This window comes from Mytilus trossulus, chromosome 13, assembly GCF_036588685.1.
Source record: "Mytilus trossulus isolate FHL-02 chromosome 13, PNRI_Mtr1.1.1.hap1, whole genome shotgun sequence".
Taxonomy (NCBI): domain Eukaryota; kingdom Metazoa; phylum Mollusca; class Bivalvia; order Mytilida; family Mytilidae; genus Mytilus; species Mytilus trossulus.
Genome location: NC_086385.1, coordinates 61,833,758 through 61,854,711, shown reverse-complemented (window position 1 = coordinate 61,854,711; position 20,954 = coordinate 61,833,758). Strand labels below are relative to the sequence as shown.

General features: G+C 33.1%; 2 protein-coding genes across 2 annotated transcripts; both read right to left on the bottom strand.

Annotated features, from left to right (window-relative positions):
• Positions 1-5,033: 5,033 nt before the first annotated feature.
• Positions 5,034-5,570, bottom strand: LOC134694556 (histidine-rich glycoprotein-like). The gene has a single exon (XM_063555570.1). It carries the CDS (start codon positions 5,568-5,570, stop codon positions 5,034-5,036), a length of 537 nt encoding a protein of 178 aa, XP_063411640.1.
• A 65-nt stretch (positions 5,571-5,635) lies between these two features.
• On the bottom strand, positions 5,636-10,935 carry LOC134694555 (repetin-like). The gene is made up of 7 exons (XM_063555569.1): positions 10,478-10,935; positions 10,041-10,227; positions 9,572-9,759; positions 7,639-8,106; positions 7,097-7,319; positions 6,485-6,676; positions 5,636-6,208 (listed from the first exon to the last, which is right to left on the bottom strand). The coding sequence occupies exons 1-7, from the start codon at positions 10,933-10,935 to the stop codon at positions 5,636-5,638; spliced, it is 2,289 nt and encodes a 762-aa protein (XP_063411639.1).
• Positions 10,936-20,954: the final 10,019 nt, after the last annotated feature.

Sequence of the window (20,954 nt, the reverse complement as noted above, 5' to 3'; positions counted from 1 at the left end):
AGGTCACCAGCAGGTCTTCAATGTAGCGAGACATTCCCGTACCCGGAGGCGTCCTTCAGCTGGCCCCTAAACAAATATATACTAGTTCAGTGATAATGAACGCCATACTTATTTGCAAATTGTACACAAGAAACTAAAATTAAAATAATACAAGACTAACAAAGGCCAGAGGCTCCTGACTTGGGACAGGCGCAAAAATGCGGCGGGGTTAAACATGTTTGTGAGTTTTTGTGTTTCAGTTGTCTTCCTTTCCTCGGTAGATTATATATATTTTGCTTAATTATAATCGAAACTCACCATCATGTCCATTGATTTTTTTTCTCAAGTAACCACTAGGCCGTTTTTGTAGTGATAACTTGATTACCAGACCAAATATTTCATGATTTTTTTGAATTATTTCATATTCAAGGACTGTAATTTTGAAAGAGAATGGGATTATGAGATTCCAATAGTCCAATAAACATTGGAAGTATTATAAGAAAGTATTAGAAGTGCAACCAGTTAATGTGTCTAACCTCTAAAAAGTAAAATCACAAAAGTACTGAAATTAGAGGAAAATCAATTCGGAAAGTCCATAATCACATGGCAAAATCAAATAACAAAACGCATCAAATACGAATGGACAAGTACTGTCATATTCCTGACTTGGTACAGCCATTTTCAAATGCAGAAAATAGTGAATTACACCTGGTTCTATAGCGCTAAACCCTCTCACTTTAATGACAGTCTCATCAAATTCCGTGCTATTTACATTGATGCGTTAAATAAACAGAAACAATACATACAATAGTCAAAATATAGGTACATCAGTCATCATCGTATAACAATTTTAAAAGGGACAATTTAACAGAACACAAAAACATCTACTAGCTACGAACATATTCATTGATTTGAGTGTCTGACGTCAGAAAATTTTATACAATGCATAAATTTGTCGTTCAATGAGCATACAAACAATTTTAAAATTTACATAGGCAATGTTAGCATACAGGGTTAAAATATCCAAAGTATGTAAGAATAAATTTCAGAAATAGACCGAAATTTAAACTAGTCCAAAAGTTATATATAGAATTTATAAGAATCCACAAATAGTTAATTCCACTACGAGATTGAATGATTTTGACGTTTGTGGTTCAACGTATATTGTAATTCATAATTATTATAGAAATATATCATAATGACATAGAATAGAACAATATCATACTGACGGGATCTTTTAAAGTACAGAGTCATGTTATAAGAACAAAAGAAATACAAAAAGTCGCATATACAAAACAAACCACCAAAAAATGAAAGCCAATAGAAACACATTGACGAGATGTATAAGTACCGAGCCACATCAAACGGATATCGCATAAAACTATTCAACAGTAAAAGTAATATTAATAATAGAACAAAGACAAATGAAAGATCTATAAAACACGTTGTTAAGATGATTAACAACATCAGTACGCAGAAGTTGATACGGAATATTTATCAAAGGCCTTGGTACCTTCCGATGAACTTTTTTAGAAAAAAGGACGAGACGTTCGTTGACATACCCCTGGTTCATCAACTTTCTACTCAGACACTGATGACGTTTTTCAAAGTCTGAGTAGGAGCTGCAAGCTCTTGAATATCGAACAAGTTGGGAAATATATATCCCATATGCAGGTGAAGTTGGTATATTGCTACTAAGGTGGGGGAAATTTATAATTTCAAAATTAAAATCGTCTCGTTTGTTATAGATTTTGGTACTGACATGACTGTGTAAGTCAAATTCGTGATATAAGTCTAAAAATGAGGCAGACAAAGCCGTGTCTGTTGTTTCTTTAATCCCTAATTCTGAGGGATATATTAATGGAACCCAATCAGAAAAGTTCGGATTGTTTATGGAAAGAACATCATCAATATATCTGAAAGTGAAATTAAATAATCTGCTTCTTTGATCCTCTTGTTTTTGACAAGTGTCTGGAGGAACTTCGATTCATATGAAAATAAGAAGAGGTCGGCAAGAAGAGGCGCACAGTTTGTTCCCATAGGAATGCCGACTATTTGTTGGAAAAGTCTACCTCCAAACTCAACAAATATGTTGTCGATAAGAAACTTCAGCATACTGACCACTTGTTCTTCTGTGTAGCATGTTTTATCTTTTTGTTTGTCACTATCAACGAAATATGCCTTATGAAATCCCAAAGATATAAATTTATAGCGTATGCTACCATTTTTATGTTGAAAGGCATTGTGGATTATTTCTTTTAGGCGATTTTTCAATTTCACATGGGGAATGGTGGTATACAGGGTTGAAATATCAAAAGTTTTGATGGAACTAATTTCAGAAAAAGACCGAGATTTAAAATTGTCTAGCAGATCTCTAGAATTTTTAAGAATCCACATGGTTAATACCACTACGCGAGTAAATGTACGTAAGGGAATAACTCACAGATTTTAATCCTTTGGAGGATACACTTGTTTAATATTGCATTAATTTTGTCATTTTTGAGAAATCTTTTTCGTAAAGTAAAATAACGTAGCATGAGATGGGGGTTTTTGAATTTTTTTATTATGGCCTGGGATTATGTTTTTTTATGAATTTTCCAGTTTTTAGCTCACCTGGCCCAAAAGGTACACTTGAGCTTTTTTTATCACTCGTTGTCTATCGTCGAAGGGAATTGTCCGTCTTCGTCATCAATTTATTTTTTTACAATAATCTGCTCCTCCAAGTAAAACTACTGGGTCAAATTAAACAAAACTTAGCTTGTTCTGTTAAACTTAACCCTGCTAGTCCGATCAATTTTCTTTATAGAGGGATCTCCCCATACATGATTTACCTTATGTGTGTATCTCCTCCATTACCACAAAAGATATCCACAACTGCTTTCTAAATTGTTCAGTATATCTTCATCATACTTTTGTCTTTTTTTTACCGAGGCAATCCGGTGATATCTTGCAGAAGTAATACACATTCACTCTTGAATTTCACGGTTTGTCAATGTTACTCATAAACTATGTGCTGTAAAGACCTAAGATATTTCGATTTTATATCTTTCGTTGATAACTAGGAAACGCATGTCATGGTGAAAATGTAATACTCTAAAGGTTGACTATTGTTAGTGCATGCATCTCCCTTTAAACAACGAAAGCTAGATAAATAAAAAAACAAGTTTTGAGTTTTTGACAGGAAACCAATAGATTGTTAAGTATCACTGGTATGAGCTTTGTCAATGTCTCAGATTCACCATGACACCGTTCTGAATACTTGTTCTTCTTGCTCGATTTGTTTCTGTCTTGCATTTGGCAAGTACTAATTTAAACTCTGCTGCCAAATGGTAACCTTTAAATCTTGCGAAAACAAAATGTGTTTGTAGAATAAATCTGTGCGTCTTTTTTTGTATTCTAAACTAATTCAATCTGAAGGAAGGGTTTGTATATACCATGACGAAGTATGTGCTACACGTGGTTTCGCAAGGCGATTGTAATTGTACATTAATGAGTATATCACTGGTAACCATTGTATTTTTCAGAAGGACGTATGTTGTTGGTCAATTGACAGCTTTTTTTTAAACTTTCACACATTCCATCCATATATTTGTTTTAGGGGCATGTTTCTTTTAAACTTTTTTGGTTTCACTAAAAAACGACAGGTTTTTGTCAATAATATTTAGCAAGACTTCTCTTTAAGTTTTACTAAAAAAACAGACAATAACACGTTGTCGATATTCATCGTTTTTCAGCATTTTTTTTCAAATTATCTGAAAATATGTTTTTACATTCCATTTTTGTTCTTTATATAAGAAAAAGACCGGTGTATTAATATATCTCAAATTATCTAAAAGAAATAATTAAATTCAATATTCTATATGCAAAATCTTCCGTAATGCAATATTTCAATTTACCTGAACAAAAATCTTTAAATTAAATATGTTAAAATAAATCATTTATTCAGAAATATTTCAAAATATCTAAACAAATGTCTAAATGTAATAAACATAATATATTTTATAAATAAATAAAAATACTTCAAATTATCTCAAGGATTGTCTCATTTCAATTTCTAAATATCATTTTAAACGCAACATATATCAAATTATCTGAATAAATGTCTAAATTTGATATTTGTTTTTGTAAAAAAAATCACAAGCAAACTGTGTACTAAGATTTTTTAATCATCCGAAAAAAAAAATTGAATTCAATATTTGTATTTGTTTAAAACCAACATCCGTTATGCAATAATTCAATTTATCTGAAAACAAATTTTCTGTTATGTGAAGACTGTCGTGAGATAAATACACACAAAAGCAAGTATAAGAATATTGTTGGAGGTTATGTAAAGACTGTGCTGAGATGAATACACACAAAACACTAAGTATAAACATGTTGTTGCAGGTTATGTAAAGACTGTCCTGAGATAAATACGCACAAAACACCAAGTATAAGAATGTTGTTGTCTGTCATGTGAAGACTGTCCTGAGATAAATACACACAGAACACCAAGTATAAGAATATTATTATCTGCGAACCTACATATGAGGATGGTGTTGTCTACTATTGTGATAAGGATGTTGATTATACACAATCAATTGTTTCTAAGAAAGGAAATACAATATGTCTCCAACATATCACAGCATATTTATTCCGAAGCCAATGGCTTACAAATATTAGTATTACTACAAAAAACAAAGCTTGTTACATAAATGCACAATCAATGGGTCACAGTAAACAACAATTTAATGTGTGTGTTTCTTCATTAATCTCATTGTTAAAATAAATATCATTTTTCTATTTTCTTCTTTGTCGATAATGTTGATAATGATCATTTTTCCACATCATCGATAATGTAAATGACGCTCACGCTTTCGTCTTTGTCAATAATGTTGATTATGTTCACTCTTTCCTCCGGATCGATAATGTTGATGATGTTCATTCTTTCCCATTGGTCGATATTGTTGATGATGTTCATTCTTTCCCATTGGTCGATATTGTTGATGATGCTCACGCTTTCCTTCTGATCAATAATCATGATAATGTTGATGATGTTCATTTTTCCCCCTTGGTCAATACTGTTGATGATGTCCATTCTTTCCCATTGGTCGATATTGTTGATGATGTTCACTCTTTCCACCTGATCGATAATTTTGATGATGTTCATTCGTTCCTCTTGGTCGAAAATGTTGATGATGTTCACTCTTTCCACCTGATTGATAATGTTGGTGATGTGCATTCTTTCCTCCCGGTCGGTAATGTTGATGATATTTACTCTTTCCCCTTGGTCGATAGTGTTGATAATATTCACTCTTTCCCCTTGGTAGAATGTGTTGATGGTGTGCACTCTTTCCTTTTGGTCGATAATGTTGATGATGTTCACTCTTACTTCCTGATCGATACAGTTCATGATGTTCATTCGTTCCTCCTGATCGAAAATGTTGATGATGTTCACTCTTTCCACCTGATCGATAATGTTGATGATGTTCATTCTTTCCTCCTGATTGATAATGTTGATGATGTTCACTCTTTCCTCCAGGTCGATAGTGTTGATGAAATTTACTATTTCCCCTTGGTCGATAGTGTTGATAATGTTCACTATTTATCATTTGTCGATAATATTAATGATGTTCAATCTTACCTCCTGGTCGATTATGTTGATGATGTTCACTAATTATCCTTGGTCGATAATGTTGATGATGTTCACTCTTTCCTCCTGATTGATAATGTTAACGATGTTCACTCTTTCCTCTTGATCGATAATGCTGATGATGTTCACTCTTTCCCCTTGGTCGATAATATTGATGATGTTCACTCTTTCCCCTTGGTCGATAATGTTGATTATGTTCACTCTTTCCCCTTGGTCGATAATGTTGATTATGTTCACTCTTTCCTCCTGATTGATAATGTTAACGATGTTCACTCTTTCCTCTTGATCGATAATGCTGATGATGTTCACTATTTCCTGATCGCTAATGTTTATGATGTACAATCTCCCCTCCTGTTGATAATGTTGACGATGCTCACTCTTTTCTGTTCGATAATGTTGATGATGTTCACTCTTTCCCCTTGGTCGATAGTGTTGAAGATTTCCACTCTTTCCTCCTAATCGACAATGTTGATGATGCTCACTCTTTCTTCCTGCTTGATGATACTGATCATGTTTACTCCTTCCTCTTAGTCGATAATTCTGATGATGTTCACTCTTTCCTCCTGGTCGATAATTTATGATGTTCACTCTTTCCTCCTAATCGATAATGTTGATGATGTTCACCCTTTCCTCTTGGTCGATAATTATGATGATGGTCAATTTCTCCTCCTAATCGATAATGTTGATGATTTTTTCACTCCTCCTTTTAGTTGACCATGTTAATGATGGTCCCTCTTCCTCTTGGTCGATAATGATGCTGATGTTCCCTCTTTTCACTTGGTCGATAATGTTGCTGATGTTCAGTCTTTCCTGTTCGATAATGTTGATGATGTTCACTCTTTCTTCTTGTTTGATGATACTGATCATGTTTACTTTTTCCTCCTGGTCGATAATTTTGATGATGTTCACTCTTTCCTCCTGGTCGATAATGTTCATGATGTTCACTCTTTCCTGTTGGTCGAAAGTGTTGATAATGTTCATCCTTTCCTCTTGATCGATAATGTTGATGATGTTCACTTTTTTCCTCCTGATCGATAATGTTGATGATGTTCTCACTCTTTCCTCCTGTTGATAATGTTGATGATGCTCACTGTTTCCTTATCGCTAATGTTTATGATGTTCAATCTTTCCTCCTGTTGATAATGATGATGATGTTTACTCTTTCCTCTTAATCGATAGTGTTAATGATGTTCACTCTTTCCCCTTGGTCGATAGCGTTGATGATTTCCACTCTTTCCTCCTAATCGACAATGTTGATGATGCTCACTCTTTCTTCTTGCTTGATGATACTGATCATGTTTACTCTTTCCGTCTGGTCAATAATTCTGATGATGTTCACTCTTTCCTCCTGTTCGATAATTTTTATGATGTTCACTCTTTCCTCTTTATCGATAGTGTTGATGATGTTCACTCTTTCTTCTTGGTCGATAATGTTGATGATGGTCAATTTCTCCTCCTGATCGATAATGTTGATGATTTTCTCACTCCTCCTCTAAGTCGATCATGTTGATGATGTTCCCTCTTTCCTCTTGGTCGATTATGTTGCTGATGTTCACTCTTTCGTTGTGGTCGATAATGTTGTTGATTTTCACTCTTTCCTCCTGGTCGATAATTCTGATGATGTTCACTCTTTCCTCCTGGTCGATAATGTTGATGATGTTCACTCTTTCTCCTCGGTCGATAGTGTTGATAATAATCACTATTTATCCTTTGTCGATAATGTTAATGATGTTCACTCTTACCTCCTGGTCGATTATGTTGATGATGTTCACTAATTATCCTTGGTCGATAATGTTGATGATGCTCACTCTTTCCTCCTGATTTATAATGTTAATGATGTTCACTCTTTCCTCTTGATCGATAATGCTGATGATGTTCACTCTTTACCCTTGGTAGATAATGTTGATGATGTTCACTCTTTTCCCTTGGTCGATAATGTTGATGATGTTCACCTTTTTCCCTTGATCGATAATGTTGATGATGTTCACTTTTTTCCTCCTGATCGATAATGTTGATGATGTTCTCACTCTTTCCTTTTGTTGAGAATGTTGATGATGTTCACTATTTCCTGATCGCTAATGTTTATGATGTTCAATCTTTCCTCCTGTTGATAATGTTGATGATTTTCACTCTTTCCTGATCGATAATGTTGATGATATTCACTCTTTCCTCTTGGTCGAAAATGTTGATGATGTTCACACTTTCCTCCAGGTCGATAATGTTGATGATGTTCATTCTTTCCTCCTGGTCGATAATGTTGATGATATTTACTCTTTCTCCTTGGTTGATAGTGTTGATAATATTCACTCTTTCCCCTTGGTAGAATGTGTTGATGATGTGCACTCTTTCCTCTTCGTCGATAATGTTGATGATGTTCACTGTTACTTCCTGATCGAGAAAGTTCATGATGTTCGTTCGTTCCTCCTGGTCGATAATGTTGATGATGTTTACTATTTCCCCTTGGTCGATAGTGTTGATAATGTTCACTATTTATCCTTTGTCGATAATGTTAATGATGTTCACTCTTACTTCCTGGTCGATTATGTTGATGATGTTCACTAATTATCCTTGGTCGATAATGTTGATGATGTTCACTCTTTCCTCCTGATTGATAATGTTAATGATGTTCACTCTTTCCTCTTGATCGATAATGCTGATGATGTTCACTCTTTCCCCTTGGTCGATAATGTTGATGATGTTCACTATTTCCCCTTGGTCGATAATGTTGATGATGTTCACCCTTTTCCCTTGATCGATAATGTTGATGATGTTCCTACTCTTTCCTCCTGTTGATAATGTTGATGATGTTCACTATTTCCTGATCGCTAATGTTTATGATGTTCAATCTTTCCTTCTGTTTATAATGTTAACGATGCTCACTCTTTCTTCTTGCTTTATGATGCTGATCATGTTTACTCTTTCCTCTTAGTCGATAATTCTGCTGATGTTCACACTTTCCTCCTGGTCAATAATTTTTAAGATGTTCACTCTTTCCTCTTAATCGATAGTGTTGATGATGTTCACTCTTTCCTCTTGGTCGATAAATATGATAATGGTCAATTTCTTCTCCTAATCGATAATGTTGATGATTTTCTCACTCCTCCTTTTAGTCGACCATGTTGATGATGTTTACTATTTCCCCTTGGTCGATAGTGTTGATAATGTTCACTATTGATCCTTTGTCGATAATGTTAATGATGTTCACTCTTACCTCCTGGTCGATTATGTTGATGATGTTCACTAATTATCCTTGGTCGATAATGTTGATGATGTTCACTCTTTCCTCGTGATTGATAATGTTAATGATGTTCACTCTTTCCTCTTGATCGATAATGCTGATGATGTTCACTCTTTCCCCTTGGTCGATAATGTTGATGATGTTCACCCTTTTCCCTTGATCGATAATGTTGATGATGTTCCCCCTTTTTCCCATGATCGATAATGTTGATGATGTTCACTTTTTTCCTGATGATCGATAATGTTGATGATGTTCTCACTCTTTCCTGCTGTTGATAATGTTGATGATGTTCAGTATTTCCTGATCGCTAATGTGTATGATGTTCAATCTTTCTTTCTGTTTATAATGTTAACGATGCTCACTCTTTCTTCTTGCTTGATGATACTGATCATGTTAACTCTTTCCTCTTAGTCGATAATTCTGATGATGTTCACTCTTTCCTCCTGCTCGATAATTTTTATGATGTTCACTCTTTCCTCTTAATCGATAGTGTTGATGATGTTCACTCTTTCCTATTGGTCAATAAAGTTGCTGATGTTCACTCTTTCGTCGTGGTCGATAATGTTGATGATGTTCACTCTTTTCTCCTTGTCCATAATATTAATAATGTTCACGCTTTCCTCTTGATCGATAGTGTTGATGATGTTCACTCTTTCCTATTGGTCAATAATTTTGCTGATGTTCACTCTTTCCTCTTGGTCGATAATGTTGATGATGTTCACTCTTTCCTCTTGATCGAATATGCTGATGATGTTCTCTCTTTCCTCGTTGTTGATAATGCTGGATGATGTTCACTCTTTCCTCTTGGCCGAATATGCTGATGATGTTCACTCTTTCCTCTTGGTCGATAATGTTGATAAAGTTCATTCTTATCTCTGTCGATAATGTTGATGATGTTCACTCTCTGCTCCTGATCGACAATGTTGATGATGTTTTCACTCTTTCCTCTTAGTCGATAATTTTGATGATGTATTCACTCTTTTCTCTTAGTCGAATATTCTGATGATGTTCCCTTTTTCCTCCTGTTCGATACTGCCGATGATGTGCACTCTTTCCTCCTTGGTCGATTATGATGATGATGATCACTTTTTCCTCTTGGTCGATAATCTTAATGATGTTCACTATTTCCTGATCGAAAATATTGATGATGTTCACTCTTTACTCCGGGTCGATAATGTTTATGATGTTCACTCTTCCCTTCTGTTGATAATGTTGATGATGTTCACTCATTCGTCTTGTTTGATGAGACTGATCATGTTTACTCTTTCCTCCTGGTCGATAATTTTGATGATGTTCACTCTTTCCTCCTGGTCTATAATGTTCACGATGTTTACTCTTTCCTGTTGGTCGATAGTGTTGATTATGTTTACCCTTTCCTCTTGATCAATAATGTTGATGATGTTCACTTTTTTCCTCCTGATAGATAATGTTGATGATGTTCTCACTCTTTCCTCCTGTTGATAATGTTGATGATGCTCACTATTTCCTTATCGCGAATGTTTATGATGTTCAATCTTTCCTCCTGTTGATAATGATGATGATGTTCACTCTTTCCTGTTCGATAATGTTGATGATGTTCACTCTGTCCCCATGGTCGATAATGTTGATGATTTTCACTCCTTCCTTACAATCGACAATGTTGATGATGCTCACTCTTTGTTCTTGTTTGATGATACTGATCATTTTTACTCTGTCCTCCTGGTCGATAATTCTGATGATGTTCACTCTTTCCTCCTGGTCGATAATTTTTATGATGTTCACTGTTTCCTCTTAATCGATAGTGTTGATGATGTTCACTCTTTCCTCTTTGTCGATAATGTTGATGATGGTCATTTCTCCTCCTGTACGATAATGATGATGATTTTCCTACTCCTCCTCTAAGTCGACCATGTTGATGATGTTCCCTCTTTCCTCTTTGTCGATTATGTTGCTGATGTTCACTCTTTCGTGGTGGTCGATAATGTTGTTGATTTTCACTCTTTCCTCCTGGTCGATAATTCTGATGATGTTCACTCTTTCCTTCTGGTCGATAATTTTGATAATGTCCACTCTTTCCTCTTGATCGATAGTGTTGATGATGTTCCATCTTTCCTCTTGGTCGATGATGTTGATAATGAATACTCTTTGCTCCTGATCTATAATGTTGATAATGCTTACACTTTCCTCCTGATCGATAATGTTGAAGATGTTTACGCTTTCCTTCTGATCGAAAATGCTGATGATGTACACACTCTCCTCCGGGTCGATAATGTTGATGATGTTCAATCTTTTCTCTTTGTCGATAATGTTGATAAAGTTCACTCTTTCTTTTTGGTCGGTAATGCTGATGATGTTTACTCTTTCCACCCGATCCATGACGTTCTCACTTTTTCCTCTTGGTCGATTATGTTGATATTGTTCACTCTTTCCTTCTGGGCGATAATGCTGATCATATTACTCTTTCCTTCTTGTCGATAATGTTGATGATGTGCACGCTTTCCTTCAGATCGATGATGTTGATTATGTTCACTCTTTCCTCCGGGTCAATAATGCTGATATTGTATACTCTTTTCTTCTTATCGATGATATTGATAATGTTTTCTCTTTCCTCCTGGTCGATAATGATGAAGATGTTCACTTTTTTCTTTGTCGATAATGATCAATTCTTACAACATTTCCCCCAGGCAAATTATGTTTTCCCCGGAGAGGCTTCATTGATATGATTCATTTTACATCATAATCATAATCATACTGATGGAGGATATTTGTTATCTGAAATAACTATAACGATTACATGTATAGTTGTTTATTTTGTTGTTATTGATTCGTTCTCTTTTTAAACGTGTATATATATTTTAGTTGGTGCACGTGTACACAGATTTGGTGAACAAGAAGAATGGTGACGTTTTTTTATTATTATGTATACTCTGGAGTTTTTGTATATTTTTTGGTTTTTAGTTATTGTAATTTGTTTGTTCGTCGTGTTTATGATCTATTACGGTGTTGTAAGTTTTAGTGAAGCTAAAGATTTTGACTTCCCCTTGGATCTTTTTTATTTTTATTCATGCCGGATTGAATAAAATGCATGATAATGAGACTGTATGTAGAAATATAAAAAAAGTGTATAGGAACCTGCTACAATTTTATGAGCAATCCGACATATCAAACATGTATATAAACTATGCATGTCTCACTCGCCTTACCAATCATTACTCTATTGTTTAATCACAATTACAAAACAGATCTAAAATAGAGCAGCTCGAAATAAGAAAAAAACCACCCAGTTAGTTGAAACACATCATTCCATTAATAAAACAATTGGTGATGGTAACCGTATACATTTATAACGGAATGTTAAGAATGTAAAAAAACAGTGGAGTATGTTTTATGTAAAGTGTTGCAAGGTGTCGATATGAAATGTCGATTATTACATTTTGTTTATGAATATTGATAATGAAAGAAACATGTGCAAACATATGACGCATATGCAAAATCGTTATTGCACACCAGGTCCATCCTTCTACTACGTAATAAGATTAAAATTCGTTATTGCACACCAGATCCATCCTTCTACAACTTCATAAGAAGAAATGCGTTATTGCATTCCAGATCCAACCTTCTACTACGTACTAAGATTAAAATTCGTTATTGCACACCAGCTCCAACCTTCTACTACGTACTTAGATTAAAATTCGTTATTGCACACCAGATCCAACCTTCTACTACGTAATAAGATTCAAATTCGTTATTGCACACCAGATCCATCCTTCTACTACGTACTTAGATTAAAATTCGTTATTGCACACCAGGTCCATCCTTCTCCTACATAATAATATTAAAATTCGTTATTGCACACAAGATCCATCCTTCTACTACGTACTAAGATTGAAGTTCGTTATTGCACACCAGCTCCATCCTTCTACTACATAATAAGATTAAAATCCGTTATTGCACACCAGGTCCATCCTTCTACTACGTAATAAGATTAAAAATTGTTATTGCACACCAGGTCCATCCATCTACTACGTAATAAGATTAAAATTCGTTATTGCACACCAGGTCCATCCTTCTACTACCTACTAAGTTTAAAATTCGTTATTGCACACCAGGTCCATCCTTCTACTACGTTAATAAGATTAAAAATCGAAGAGACGACATCGTTCAAAAACAATTATCATTCTAACTAGAGCTTGCTGTCATACATTGGGGTAAGTCTTTGTTTATTCTATTAGAAACATGTACATGTAGTATACAGTCTAATATACATTTTCGTAAATTAATCGATACCAACGTTTACTCCTACACCTATGCCTACAAGTAACCTTTATGATAATAACTCATCTCAGTGTTTACAGAAACCACAGGCATTTATTGTATAATGTTTTCTAATTGAATTTAAATACTGTATAAAACTTTTCATATTTTTGAATGTTTGTTACTTTTTAATCTCTGTTCAGTTACTAATAGTTTAAGGAGTAGGTTCAGTAAGACCCCTTTTTGCCCCAAAATATAACAGTTTTCGAAAATTGTAAAAATATAATGTTTAAGCTATATTTTGGAAAGTAAAATGCTTCTTCTACATAAATATGAGCTTGTTTGACAATACAATGCACAACTATCGCGTTCTAGCATCATTGAGTAATGCTTAATTTATATCAATTAAAATAGACACTTAAGTGTTTGAAAAGTTTCAAAAACCTTCGTTAGATGAACCTGAATGTTGACCAAGAGTTTAAATCATGCCTCCGTAAATTTTACGGACGCCATTAGCAGTTGGTTGACCGATATGGAATAACCGTTTCATATATGATATCGGATATGTTCATTACGTCGTAACTACAATCCCTTTCCCTTTTATGTGTGTGACCTACCGATCGAATTAGCCAAATTTCAGGATTTGTTATAACATGAGCAACATGACGGGTGCCACATGTGTAGCAGGATGTGCTAACCTAGCGGAGCACTTGAGATCACTCCTAGTTTTTGGTGAGGTTATAGTTGTTTATTATTTAGTTGTCTATGTTGTATCATGTGTACTATTGTTTGTCTGTTTGTGTTTTTCATTTTTAGCCCTGGCGTTGTCAGTTTAGTTTATTTTCGATTTATGAACTTGAGTGTACCTCTGGTATCTTTCTCTTTTTAAATATACGTGTTCATTTCATTGTTTGGGGGGATTGGGGGGGGGGGGGGGGTGAAAAGTAGGGTGAGGATGAATTTAATTTAGTGTTTAGTTTTAGGAATTGTATTTTGGTGAACTTAAACAAAAGTGTTTTTTTAATATCTTTTGCTTTTCTTGATTTTTTTTGCTTTTAGCACTCTTTTTTTGTATAATATTACAATAACAGCATTTGTATCTTATTCTTGAGTCACCGAAACGTCCAGTACAAATACCGAAACCTGTAGGTTTACATTGATTTAATACATGATTTCTCTATAAGAAATAAGATTAATTATGTTCCGCCAATTGTATATATAAAGTCATGCATGCAAAAATAAGATAAAATGAATACAAAATTCAACAAAAACAAAATAAAAGCTGTACATAATGTCAAATCCCTTACGACATTGTGTAAAATGTGGTGCGTCTTGGATGTTATACATGCTGCTCTCTACAGTGCCGAGCTAGCTACTAGCCCTCCTCTTTTGGGTATCCATGGGAGTCTATCAAAGTGTGTTTTCCTTGATCTGTCTCTTAATCAATCTACGAGATTTAAACAACTACAAGCTAATATCGCCTTAAATTAATAACAGGCAGTCCCTCTAGTATTGTTCCGACTCTTAATAACCTTTTGATTTAGTTTGAAGTCTAAGAAAACTGTTTTATAATAATTGATTGTCTTTTTGGCCTTAGCTGTAGCAACGGATCGAAATAACTTCAACGTGTAAGTTATCTTATTTTTAATATTAAGCATGTTTCAGAGATCTACTTGTGTTTGCCTTATCTTAAAACCTTTCACGTTATTTAGTTGTTCGTATACAGAGTTTTTCTTTTTCTGTTGTTTGCATTCATGTTTTTTCTACTGTTTGGTTGTTCATGATATTGCTTTAAATCACTGTTATTTGTAATTCTAATATTTACAATGTAAAAGTTGAGATGATAAATCAGATTTGTCATTTATTTGCAACTTTATGCACAGGTTTTTTGTGTACACACAGTTTTGATTTAAAAGAAAACAGACATGCTTAGAACATACAAAATTAATGCAAACATACTTTAATATCCCTCTCATGGTTAGAAAAAAACGGAATTAATACAACCATAATGTAACAATTCTCTCATGGTTAGAAAATACATAGACTAAAACTTGAATCAGATGCATTTGAAATCGAACAAATATTTGCTAGGATTAAAAAACTTTCGAATACAAAAAGAAATAAAATCACTGTTTATTATTTATTTCTGTTAATGTTTTGTTAAGGACTTAAGCATTATTCGTCAATAAATGTCCTGGGTTTTGTTTTTCTAATGTTATTCTATTTTAAATATATATTATTGTATAACGGCGACAAAAAGTTTACCATTATTTGCGGAAACCTGATTTTAGAGATATAAAATGCATACATATGTATTTACTAAGGATAATAAAAGTTACTCACAGAAGTTATATATTAAAAACAGGTTTGAAATAGACGCCATTTATGACATGGTTTTGTTTTGTGTATGCAATCGTTACATCGTTACGTACACGACATGTAATGTATACAATAACTGTGGCATGTTGCTATCACGGCAGTTAAGAATGGATTTATAAATGTTTAATTTTAAACTTTATATTATACATTAAAAGAGCTGTTTTTTAATTTGAACAAATTGAAGGTTTATCAATTTATGTCTTTTTCTGTATTACTTGTGCTGTGGCATGGATATCTGTCTATTTGACATATTCGAGGATGGTAAAGGGAGGTTATTTTTACACGGAAACACGTGAAATAAACATTTAATAAAACGCTGCTCTGAAAATAAAAATTGGGGTAAAGGAAGCACGAAAAATTAAATCGTGAAAATTAAGGAAAAAAGTACTAGAAGTTATTATTCAGTCGTTATTGGAGATCACACAGTCATGATAATGGACACGAAGACCATGTGGTCACCTTTTCGCTTCCGTGTGTTGCATCCGAATCAGGGAAACAATATTCATAACTTGATCACAATTAATATCCTGGGAACACATTATTTAAAACAATCTCCCGACTGACTTCGAATTTAGTCCTGGTTTACATTTTTTGTATATCTTGAATGTTGGACTAGCACAAGAAGTTAAGAGTACCAAAAACGTAACACGGAAAATGAATAAGAGGAAACAGTAATAATGCATGTCGAACCAATTACGAGAAATAAAACGCCAAAACATGTGGAATAAAAAGGCCATAAATGCAAATCACTTTTTACCACCCTCATATTCCTTTTACATGTTTGATAACCTTGTCAAAACTCTATTTCAATTTTTACAGTAAAATTAAAGGTTCAACTCGGTGAGTCATACATAGCTTCTGACCTTTCCATCTTAAAGTTGTAAACAAGCCCCCCTTTTTATGCGATTAAAATTTCTTTTTACTTATGATTCAATCATATGATTTCAAATAGGCAATGATAAAAATTCATGATACGTTGCAAGATATCTTGGGAATGGTACATGCTATCCTGATCCTGATCCTAAGGTCAATCCCAAGATTGTCCTAATCGTCCCCCTTTTTCACGTGTAAAATTTCAACTTTTCAGTACAGTTTCATAACAACATGATATGCTCACATTTCAAAAATACGATAACTTAATCACAACAATTAATATAAATACTTACGATAAAAATGTAAAAGCTGTATACAGGAAAGATATTGATAAAAACTCTGCAGAAATCACTTATGGTCTCGTTAGTAATGTAATGGTCTAGGACATAAAGAACATAACTGCTGGAATAAAACTTTTATGTGAAATGGTGGCAAAGAAGATCAAGCCAATGATATTAATGTACACAATAACTTCGATATACTCTATTCTGTTTAATGTGATTTTTGTCAAAATGATAATTTAGATTGTATTTGTATTTTGAGGCCTTCTACAAATAATAGTAAATCTTGTACAAATGGTAATAAATATCGAAGTGAAGTATCCATTATCTAGAATGATCAAAATGATTCAGATCAAGAGAATATACTTGCATGTAATTATAACATTAACGTGTCATAATATACAACATACTTTACCTAAGATTGATCAAATCAGATCAAATTTTGAAAGTCTAGGAAAAACCCAAAAATCAGATATCATTGGCATGTGTGAAACGTTTTTAAATACGAAAAAATGTAAGCGGGATTCTAATGAGGTAAATATCCCAGGGTATAGAAATGAACGAAAAGATATGGAAAATAAAAAAATGTGGGGGATGGATAGTTTACTTTGATAATGATATTAAACATGAAAGAATGGCATTGTTAGAGATTGTAAACATAGAAACTGTATGGTTTAAGATTTTTGCAAAACACAAAGAATCATTTTTATTATGTTTTGTATACATACCACCTAATAGTCAAACCTCTTGGTATACTTATTTTGAAAATGAATTTGTCAATGGCTTATCTATAAATGATAATATATTGCTAATGGGCGATTTAAATATTGATTTTGTGAAGCCTCTTCCTTCTAAATAGTCAACTTTTATTACAACATATGGTCTTCATCAAATGGTAGTTGACCCTACCAGAGTTACTTCTTATAGTGTCAATTTAATTGATCATATTCACAGTACAAATCCAACAAGTCTTATCAATGTAGTATTACCATCATACGCCCCAGGTTATCATTATCCTGTTAGCTGTCCTGTAAACAAATTTGCGAAGCTTATTAAAGACATTTTTGATTCACATTTTGAGATCAAATACAGAAACTTCAAAACATTTAATGATGAAATCAAATCAACCATTCGATATTATACAGAAAATCACTGATCCAAACGAAGCAATGGACATGTGGAATTTCTTACTTGTCAATGTATTTGATAAACATGCACCTGTTGTTACTAGACGTGTTAAACAAAAAGTATCAACCTGAATGGTATACTAATGAAATTGGTGAATCAAAATTCCAAAGAGATCATTTTCACAAAAAGAAAGACACTGAAAATTATAAAAAATATAGGAATGAAACTAGTAAATTAATCCGTTATGCAAAAGCAAAATATTTTATGGATGCAATAGATAATGATAAAAACTGTAAAATTCTTTGGAGGCATTTAAAGGATATGAATTCAACAAATAAACAGGATAGATAACGATAAAAACTGTAAAATTCTTTGGAGGCATTTGAAGTATATGAATTCAACAAATCAACAGGAAATACAGGAAATACAAACACGAAGGAAAAGTACTTATAAACAAAAATGATATTGTTAACTGCTTAAATGATCATTTTAGCACAGTAGGTGAAAAGCTTATTTCAAATCCTCACCAAAGTTTTAAATCTGAGAAAATCTTTGTCAATTCAAAAATAATTGATGATACTAAATTCGAATTATATACTGTCACAAACGACGAGGTTCTACAAGGTCTGAAAAATCTAGACACACCTAAATCAACTGGAACTGATGGTGTTGGACCAAAAATTTTAAAACTATCAAGGCCGATTGTAGCAAGCCCCCTTGCTCACATTATAGACCTTAGTTTATGTAGAGGATTATTTCCTAACATATTAAAATCTGCTAAAGATGCTCCCATATATAAAGGAGGGGATAAAACAGACCCAAACAATTATCGACCCATTTCGAGTTTACCCACTGTGTCAAAGTTATTTGAAAAGACTGTCTTTAAACAACTATATCTATACTTAACCACACACAAATTATTAATACAACAGCAGTCTGGATTTAGAGAAAAACATTCTTGCCATACAGCACTCATTAAAACAATTGATACATGGTTAGAAGAATTGGACAATGGAATGTTTTACCGCCATTCTCTTTTTAGATTTTAAGAAGGCGTTTAATACGGTAAATCACAATATACTTTTATCAAAACTCAAATTATACAAATGTGATGACCACTCTGTAAATGGTTTTCATCGTACCTCTCTCAGAGAATGCAAAAAGTTAAGTTAGGAATCAGAATATCAAACTGTGACTTTTGGAGTTCATCAAGGTTCTATACTTGGACCTTTATTGTTCCTCATTTATATACATGACTTACCATTAACCTTAGAATATACAGAATCTGATCTATATGCTGATGATACAACATTACATTTGTCATCTAAATTTATTGTAAATTTAAATATGTGTTTTAATAAAGACTTAGACAATGTTATTAAATGGTGTAAAGAAAATGATATGACGATACATAGCAAGCAATCAAAATGTATGCTTGTTGGATCAGACAGAAAACTGGTAAACTGTAATGAATGTTTATGTGTTTTATCACAAGATAATATCGCTTTTGATAATGTTAAAGTTGAAAAACTTCTCGGAATTCATATTGATAAAAAACCTATCATGGTCAATTCAAAATGATAAAATATGCGAAACTATTTTAACCAGAATATATTTGTTAAAAAGGTTGAAACGTTATTTACCATTAAAGAGTCTTAATTTCTTTTACAATAGCTATATATTACCCATTATTAACTACTGTTGTACAGTATGGGGTCTTACCACACACAATAATCTGGAGAGGATACATAAGCTCCAACGTGCTGCAAGATTAGTTTTATCTGTTTCTTTTGATTTTCCATCAACAGTAATGTTTAAAAAACTTGCATGGATGACTATATTTACGAGGATACACTATTTTCAAGCTGAGTTAATGTTAAAAGTGTATGAATGGTCCAGCACCTGACTATCTATCTATTAAATTTACTGCTTGTGCTGATCTTTATTATTATTGTCTGAGATCGACAACATCAGGACTTCTTCATGTACCGAGACCTAATTCTGATTTTTTAAAAAGAACATTTAAATATTCTGGTCTTATTACCTGGAATAATTTACCAAATAATATTTAGAAATAGATAATTTAGATACATTAAAGACCAACTGTTAAAACTTTCTCACTGAACAGAATAAAGATGCACGAAACTAATGCATATTTTTTCTTCTACTGAATTCATATATCATACGTTTTTTGATTGAGTTAAGTCTGCCAATTGATATTTTATTGTATGTTTTTCTATGTTGCGATGTTATGCTATTGTTTCAGAAAAAGGAAGAAGGTTTGGATCCATTAAAACGTTTAATCCCGCTGCAAATTTTTGCACCTGTCCTAAGGCAGGAATCTGATGTACAGTAGTTGTCGTTTGTTTATGTAATATATACGTGTTTCTCGTTTCTCGTTTTTTTTATATAGATTAGACTGTTGGTTTTCCCGTTTGAATGGTTTTACACTAGTCATTTTAGGGCCCTTTATATCTTGTTGTTCGGTGTGAGCCAGGGCTCCGTGTTGAAGGCCGTACTTTAACCTATAATGGTTTACTTTTTAAATTGTTATTTGGATGGATAGTTGTCTCATTGGCACTCACACCACATCTTCCTATATCTATTCATTAATATTTAAACTGCTATATTTAACTGTATTATGTATTTGATTTTGTATGTATTTTTGTCCGTTTTCTATTTGTATTAATAGTTTTTGAAGGCCTCATGGAAGATTAACATGTAATTGTTAATTGTGCTACCTTCGTTAAATAAAGAATTTTATTATTATTTTATTATTATTTAGCGGATATTCAAACGTTGGCAACAAAAACAACAGCGCATGCAGATATATATCTGAATGGTCTTAAAATATAAATGTTACAATGCCGCGAAAATTCAAATCGTGATTTAAATAGATCTATCCGTTGTTTATATTACAAGTTGTTAACCATTGTTTATATACTTATGTATACGTCTTTCTCTTTGAATTGATAAGAAGAATAGAAAAAAGAAAGAAATGAAAACAAGATATTTGACATCAAGTCAAGGAAAAAGAGGGGGATATCTTTTAAGGAGAAGGGGTTATTCACAAATATTTGATTTTATATTCACTGTATGATACTTTATACACGCTGGTTCTTTTACTAGTATAATGTTTTGGGGTGGGGTGAAATTTTGGAAATTTCTATTATTTCAATATTTGTTGTGCGAAGTTCATGATTAATCAGTA